The sequence below is a fragment of the Epinephelus moara genome, chromosome 6 (genome assembly GCF_006386435.1).
Source record: "Epinephelus moara isolate mb chromosome 6, YSFRI_EMoa_1.0, whole genome shotgun sequence".
NCBI lineage: Eukaryota > Metazoa > Chordata > Actinopteri > Perciformes > Serranidae > Epinephelus > Epinephelus moara.
Window position 1 is genome coordinate 3,728,325 of NC_065511.1, and position 8,524 is coordinate 3,736,848.

The 8,524-nt window shown below is 41.6% G+C and overlaps 1 protein-coding gene across 1 annotated transcript in view; it reads left to right on the forward strand.

Annotated features, from left to right (window-relative positions):
- LOC126391200 (uncharacterized) overlaps positions 1-8,524 on the forward strand; it is a 31,292-nt gene that overhangs the window by 16,902 nt on the left and 5,866 nt on the right. The window contains exons 4-5 of the mRNA XM_050045777.1: positions 7,167-7,341; positions 7,442-7,550. Coding sequence (XP_049901734.1) covers positions 7,167-7,341; positions 7,442-7,550 — 284 coding nt within the window. The remainder of the gene's footprint in view (positions 1-7,166; positions 7,342-7,441; positions 7,551-8,524) is intronic.

An 8,524-nucleotide genomic window follows, 5' to 3' on the forward strand; every position in this document is an offset into this window, starting at 1 on the left:
CATATGATTATTATCACACATGTATACTGCCAGATACTAATATATACTTTCAACATATTGTACCACAGTAGCCAGAAATATAACAATAATATTATTACTTTCATTAATGTTGTTGTAAGCTACTGTCATTACCGTCTATCCTGCATCTATCTCTCTCTATCTCTCTCTATACGGATTACTGTTAATTTATTATGCTGATCTGTTCTGTACGACATCTATTACACGTCTGTCCGTCCTGGAAGAGGGATCCCTCCTCAGTTGCTCTTCCTGAGGTTTCTACCGTTTTTTTTCCCCGTTAAAGGGGTTTTTTTGGGGAGTTTTTCCTTATCCGCTGCGAGGGTCCAAAGGACAGAGGGATGTTGTATGCTGTAAAGCCCTGTGAGGCAAATTGTGATTTGTGATATTGGGCTTTATAAATAAAATTGAATTGAATTTAATTGAATTAACGGTCGCTACAGCAGAAAGCTGCGTCCGGCTGGTGCAGCAGCCACCGGTAACTGCGCTGGACGCAAATGAGGGACGTGCAGTCACGCGCACTTGTCATATGGTCATGACAGAGAGTGTTGACAGTGACGTTACTGAAGAAAGGCAGAAATTTTATTTAATTACCATTGAATTAAAACAAATACAATACACACTTCACTATCAATGTGTTCTATATTGTCATGTCAACATTAATTTAAAAAAAAAAGAAAGAAAAAACAGGAAAAATTTTTTTCCACTCTTTTCAACTGAGCATGCAGACACATAAAATAAGGGTGCAATGCATGCTTGTGCACCCTCGTAGAACCGGGCCTGTTGTGAGACTTCCCAGATGTGGCTTCAGTTGTCGTCTACTATGTCACACTACACGAGATGAAACGATGGATTATCGTGTACGACACTCTTTGTCGTTTACGATCCATGCTCATACCGTACGTCGCTGCGTCGGGCTATAATCGGGCTGATATCGTGTAGTGTGTACCCCACAAAAGAAATGACATCACAATAAGCAAAAATACCAATGAAGGCACTGGCGAACAACTTTCAAAGTTCAAAGGGTTAAATAGTGAATGGACAGTAAGAACATACATACAGTGAGGGAAATAATTATTTGATCCCCTGATGATGTTGTAAGTTTGCCCACTGACAAAGAAATGATCAGTCTATAATTTTAATGGTAGGTTAATTTAACAGTGAGAGACAGATAATCAACAAAAAATCCAGAAAAACACATTGGAAAAAAGTTGTAAATTGATTTGCATTTGCTCGAGTGAAATAAGTATTTGATCCCCTACCAACCCGCAAGATTTCTGGCTCCCACAGACTGGTTGTGTCCACGAGGCACAAAAATTAGTCCTCTCCCTTTTAAGAGAGAAGCCTACTCCTAATCTCAGCTCGTTACCTTCATAAAAGACACCTGTCCACAGCAGCAATCAATCAACACCATGGCCAAGACCAAAGTGTTGATCAAAGACGTTAGAGACAAGATTGTAGACCTGCACAAGGCTACATGGGCTACAAGGCAATCGCCAAGCAGCTTGGTGAGAATGTGACAACAGTTGGTACGATTTTTCGCAGATGGAAGAAACCTAAAATATCTGTCTATCTATCTTTTTCGGTCTGGGGTTCCATGCAAGATCTCGTCTTGTGGGGTTTCAATGATCATGACAATGGTGAGCAAACAGCCCAGAACTACACGGGAGGAGCTTGTTACTGATCTCAAGGCAACTGGGACCACAGTCACCAAGAAAACCATTGGTAACGCACTACGCTGTAATGGACTGAAATCCTGCAGCTCCCACAAGGTCCCCCTGCTCCAGAAAGCACATGTACAGGCCCATCTGAAGATTGCCAATGAACACCTGAATGATTCTGAGAAGGACTGGGAGAAGGTGTTGTGGTGAGATGAGACAAAAATTGAGCAATTTGGCATCAACTCGAATCGCCGTGTTTGGAGGAGGAGGAATGCTGACTATGACCCCAAGAACACCAGTGGATGCATTATGCTTAGGGGGTGTTTCCCTGCTAAGGGGACAGGACAAAGGGAAGATGGATGGGGATCATGTACCGTGAAATCTTGGGTAAGAACCTCCTTCCCTCAGCCAGGGCACTGAAATTGGGTCGTGGATGGGTATTCCAGCATGACAAGACCCAAAACACACAGCCAAAGCAACAAAGGAGTGGCTCAAGAAGAAGAACATTAATCTCATTGAAAATCTGTGGAGGGAGCTGAGTTTCCAAACGTCAGCCTCGAAACCTTAAAGCACACAATGGAGTTTTTGAGCCCTCAAAATATATATCCAAGATCCTTGTGATGGTACATCAACAATGACTCCGTCATTGCTTGAGAGCGTCTGTTTCGCTTGCACTGGCACTATGCAATTTCCGGGTTCGGGTAGGAACCTGGACACAAAAAGGACTACAAAATTTGGCTGCTGTATGGCATACGTCATATCCCCCTCCTCTCTTTAGAGTAGCGTAGCCGAACCGAGGTGAAGACGTGGTTGTCATGGCTGAAGCGACAAAGAAAAGGAAGAAGGTGAAGGTGTTGTCCAAGGAGACAAAGAAAAGAAAACGGGAGAACGATAAAACAAGAGCTCGAACAAGGATTAATATTGGCCTGGCTTTACACACTGGCAAGATCTGAAAGAGGAGGAGGGATGCCCGACCGATGGTGACCTAGCACTGTTATTGCTGTTACCCTCTCCTTAGGAGACTCACTGTCTGCAGGTCGGCTGCCTTAGGTACATTTTAAAAAAGTGTTAGCCTCCATACAGACAGCTTTCATTTTAGTTTGTCTTCAACACTTGTTGTTAGCACCGCAAGCGCAATGTGCTTGTGTCGACCGCGATCATAAATCATAATAGCGGTGAATGAGAGACTGCGGACAGAGCAGATTGAAATATGGCTTTCTACATGCTGATCACATGTATTGATAAAGTATTGGCTTGGCTGGCAGAGGTTTTATCGCACTTACTTACAGTAACAAGCGTAGTTGTCGTCCACTAGAGTAATATTGAAGTTATATTCCCTTCATCTGCACCGCGGCCTCTCTGCTGTGTGTGTGTGTGTGTGTGTGTGTGTGTCCTGACATGCTGAGAGCAACTCAGCGAAGAGTTTCGAAAATGAATAAATAAACAAAGCAATCAGCCTAATCATGTTTGTACAAAATGCTATAATGCTACTTTACCTGTTCTGAAGACATGATGATCGCGCATTACACAGCCAGCTTCAGGGAGTTCACCGGTATCATTGGCTTGTCAACAAGTGCTCACGCAGAAATTTTTTTGCGACAGTTGTAACAGACAATACCGTTTTTCGTCTGTAGGGGGACCCCGTGAGGTTAAAAGCGCAATCCTCCATTGTGTTGCTTTGATGATTTGGAGATGATCTGCAAAGAGGAGTGGGCCAAAATCCTGAGATGTGTGCAAACTTGGTGGCCAACTACAAGAAACGTCTGACCTCTGTGATTGCCAGGAGGGGTTTTGCCACCAAGTACTAAGTCTTGTTTGCTAAGGGATCAAATGCTTATTTCACTCGAGCAAATGCAAATCAATTTATGACTTTTTTCCAATGTGTTTTTCTGGATTTTTTTTGTTGATTATCTGTCTCTCACTGTTAAACTAAACCTACCATTAAAATTATAAATTGATCATTTCTTTGTCAATGGGCAAACTTACAACATCATCAGGGGATCAAATAATTATTTCCCTCACTGTACACATATAATGAACAAATAATATACACACATGTAACACAGAATGCAGGTTGTTATTTATTGCAGGTCTTTGTTAAACAGACAGAACAGTGTCTTTGTTAATAGTTGCATAGTCCACATCTTATTTCTCTAAAAACACTTTTCCTTGTGTCCTTTTCTTGCTTGGTTTACTTCGGTCCCTCCATGCATCCCCAGTGGGAGGGGACTAAGACACAAGTGGAAGGAAACGTGGATACAATTCAAGAGATTTGGGATGCATTAAAGAGTTGTAAGATTACACTGGTGTCACAATATTGGAATTTTTAACTCTAAAGGCCAAAACACACCAGTAGGGAACACCTCACGTCAAAAAATAAGCCCCTGTTATTTGCAACGCACAATCCCACACCAACGGCGGCTAGACGCACATAGGTGCTTCTGAACGCACCGCCCCACCAATCTTCATGCCACTCTCCCATTTCCAGTCTCGCTTCCACCAAAATGAATTGCATTTTCCCCACTTGCTCTCTGCTTGAACACACCAGCTCAACTCCTCTCCTCACGATTGATGCATAAAGAGAACTCTGTAGCTGCTGCTGTCTGGTGTGTGATGAAGAATGGATGAGGAAGGATTGGTTGTTGTTGAGGTCGAGAAATATACCGAACTAAAAGACCCACAGTCCTGTCATTATAAAGACATTGGCCAAAAAGCCTAGTGAGTCATAGCTCTAGAGATAAGCTTTTCAGTTGAGAAATCAAGTTTAATTATTGCTACTGCGTAGCAGTGGTCGGGGCCAGGCAATTTTAGGCAAAATTAGTGTGTGTGTTGCTCAGAATTGCCTACAACATTTCAATGCCTATAACATTTCAACACACACACTAAAACAAAGCATATCACAACATAGAAGTTACATCATATAATTATGGCATGCCTTTCAAATTGTGGATGAGTGGCTGAAGTGATCAGACTCATAATATACAAAGGAAAGAAAAAACTCAAGAACAAGAAAGTAAGAATAACATTAACTGCTAGCAATTATGAACAAACTGGCCTGATCTAGCTTAAAGCTAAACATTATGAAAACATTTTTTAAAATGTAAAAGTAGCTATTGGATAGACTCTGCATATTGACTGATAGCTAAGCCAAATAAACAGGGAAAAGAGACAAGGGATAACAGGGAAAAGTGTTGATAAAGAGTATTTGTCTCTCTGCGAAACTGCCTGGATCATAATTATTTTAACCTTGGTAGTCTCTAATCCACATAGCATAATGCCTGAACATAGGACTTTCACATTAGAATGTCTGTTCTGTCTTAGCTGAGGCTTGAACTCACAACTTCTGAGACTGAGGTCCGTCTTCTATCTTACTGAGCTAAGACAGTAGCCATCCATGCCATGGAAAAGCAAATTTCAAAGTGAAGCTTCCAAAGCTGTAGCACATATGATTGATTTGTTATGATTTTTCAAAGTTTTGAAATTTAGAGGGTTGCTGTAGCACCACCATCAGGACTATTATCTTGTGTTTCCAGTTGAGGACATCTGGCATGGGACTGGACCTTTTATGAAAAGTTTGGGTAGATTTCTCATATGGAAATGTTGCACAAGCTGAGGCTTGAATTCACAATCTTCAACACTAAGAACCATCCTCTATCTCACTGAGCTAATTGGCAAACGGAAATGTCACATGTAGCTTCACAAATTGACTAAGCCAGTCACCTGTGTGCAAGACAGCAGCTGTTAGTGTGTAAAAGCAGATTTCAAACGGCTGTCAAAAATTCAATTATTAAGACAAAAATCCGAAAATACACAAATTGCATCTAGACAGCATGGAGATGTTGGTAATTTGATTTATTGGCTCCATAAGTGAAAAACTGATGTTTAAAAATGCCATTTTTGCATTGACTCCAATTGTTCACATGAGAGCGAAATTCAAAATGCTGTAAAAAATTCAGTTTTTGAGATAAAATTCTGATATTTTCCAAACGTCATCTACCATGACTCCAAAATTTTGTCATTTTTTTTAATGAACATTGAAAATGTATTTAGCAAGAATTTGCAAGTATATGTTTACAATACCGTTTACAGTCAAACATTTTGATGCACTATAGGCTCAATTTTCGATAAATCAAAAATCTGTGTGGATTGTTTGTGTAGGACAGTCTGAAGATGCTCTGTAGCAAGTTTGGTGTCAATTGAGCAAAAATTGTGGGAGGAGATAGATTTAGTAAATTTTACAGTTTTTGAAAAAAAAAAGTGATGGACTTCATAATTTGCAATAGATTTAAATGTACAAAAGTTTCTTCAGTATTGGGGCTACATTTTGGTGAAAGTTGCAAATCTGTACCACATATGGTTGATTTGTTGTGAATTTTCAAAATTTTGAACTTTAGAGGCTTGCTGTAGCGCCACCATCAGGACTATTGGCCTGTTTTTGCAGCAGAGCAATCTGGCATGGGACTGGACCTTTGTGCAAAGTTTGGTGATTTTTCGCGCATTGGGAAGTAGGATTTCCTTGGAAGAAGAAGAAAGAAGAAGAACATGCAGGATAACAATAGGGTCCTGGCAGCTTAGGCTGCTCGGCCCCTAATTAGCGGCTGTCCACACGTGATTTTAAGCTATTGCAGAGGTGGAGGAAGTACAGGTCTTTCAGTAAAAGTAGGAATAACTTTGCATGATTGCCTGTTGATGAGCTTCAGCACGACGCGTCCGATGTGTGCTGGGGCAGCGCGTGACACAAATCCTTTCTTAATCTGCAATATGTTAGTTGGAGGTTTAAACTCGTCCTCTCACAGAGTTGGTGATTAAAATTTAACTTTAATCTCTGTCAGAGAAAACTGATCTGAGTTCAGACTATTTACTGGAGTTTGCCAGCCTGTTACTCATGCAGCATTTAAAGATAATTGTAAGCACAGTTGTTCTTGGCTTTCAATGTCTGATAGTCCACCACTAACATTTCGTCATGTCTCATCTCATGAATGAAAATGAAATGAAAATTGTCTTAGTTTTTATTATGAAGACCTATTTTTAGGTCGTCATTGTCTTGTTTTAGTCATGGAAAAAAGGTTGTTGACGAAAGGTTTTCGTCATAGTTTTTCCTCAACGAGATTAACACTAGTTGCGTGAAACGTGTTTTCCACTTAGTATTCAGTATTGATAATTACTATTTTTGACAACACTAGTTTACACTGAGTCTATAATCAGTAGTTATTTAGCCATTCTGATACTAATCAACATATCGTCTTTATCTGCGAATCTCTACAACTTCTTATTGTCAATTTATTTTTCTGTAACTTTAGCTATACTACATAATACACACACGTCGGTCCAAGTTTAACTAAGATCTGTTCATAGGAAAGCATAAATCCAGGTTGTTTTACATTAAAGTTCAACAGTATAGTTTGATCATGTTCAATAGAGCTGTAATACAAAAGCAAATACAACTTCAATTAGCCTTGAATGTGTGTGTGTATGTTTGTGTGTTAACAGCCCAGGGGGAGCCCGTCCCTCCAGGCCACTGGTTCATTTTGGGGGAGCCAGTGTATTTTGTGGCCCAAGCGGGAGTTCTATTGACTGGGGAAAGACTTTATGTGGACTCATGCTATGCCACAAGCTCCAAAGACCCAAACAGCATGCCCAGAGTGGATATCATTACTAACTATGGGTGTGTCTCTAGTAAGAACGCAGTCACACAAACAGTTTACAGTAACTGGTTTGTCGCTGTACATGTCTTGATGTGTTTGTGTTGTGATTTTTGATTGCAGCTGCATGACAGACAGCAGGAGGGAGGGCAGCAGCTCCCACTTCCTGGTAGGAGGGGGTAGTGGGCTGAAGTTCTCTGTGGATGCATTTCTCTTCAGAGCAGCCTCACAAGTAAGGCCAGCGTTTTTCTCACTCTTTGTTTACACAGAACTGACAAATATGTGGAATAAATATGTTCAGGGGGCATCGGTAGCGTAGTGGACAGTGCCGGCGCCCCATGTACAGAGGTACCTGCCTCGCTGCAGCAGCTGCAGGTTCGAATCCGGCCTGTGGCCCTTTGCTGCGTGTCACCCCCCAATCTCTCTCTCTCTCCCATTTCACACACTGTCCTGTCAATTACAGGCAAAAAACCCATAAAAAATGTAATTCAGAAAACCCAATCGCAAACAGTAGAGATACTTGGCTATTTCTAAAATAAAACAGAAAAGAAAACAGACCTATTAGACTGAAATTATCTGTAGTAGTAATAATTTTAGCTTTCCTGGCTTCGGGGCTTTATACAGTGCCATAAAGTTTTGCATGCGGCTTCGCCATCATCCAGGCCTGGACTGGCCCACGGGAGAACCGGGGAGGTCCCCGGTGGCCTGGCCTGCAAGTGGTCTGCTCTGGCCTGCCTGTCTTTTTTTTTTCTTTTTTTCTTTTTTTTAAGGAGCGCTCTGCAGCGCAGGCTGCGCAGCGCAGGTGGCCGTGCCGGCTGGCAGAGAGCCTGCCCGCTGTCAGAAATGATAGGTGCTTGTCAGCATTTGTTACAACGATTGGTCAGAAAGTTTTTTTTTTTTTTGTAGATTCAAGACATGATTAGTTTGTTTCGCTTTCCGCCCGCGCCCGCCCCCAAATCAGCGTGCCTGTAAACTGAAAGCAGCTTGGTTGTGGAGAGTCAGGTGGAGCAGAGAGCAGAGGGTGTGTACGTGTGCCTGTGTGTGCAGACTGTGCAGTAGGAGCTCTGCAGCTCAGCAGCGCCGTTACAATGGACCGCAAAAAGAGGAAAGGTGGAGCTGAACGGGAGAGAGATAAAAAAAAACAAAACAAAAAAAGGGCCATTGAGGAGGAGGCGGCCAAATGTCATAAACTTACAGATATGTTCA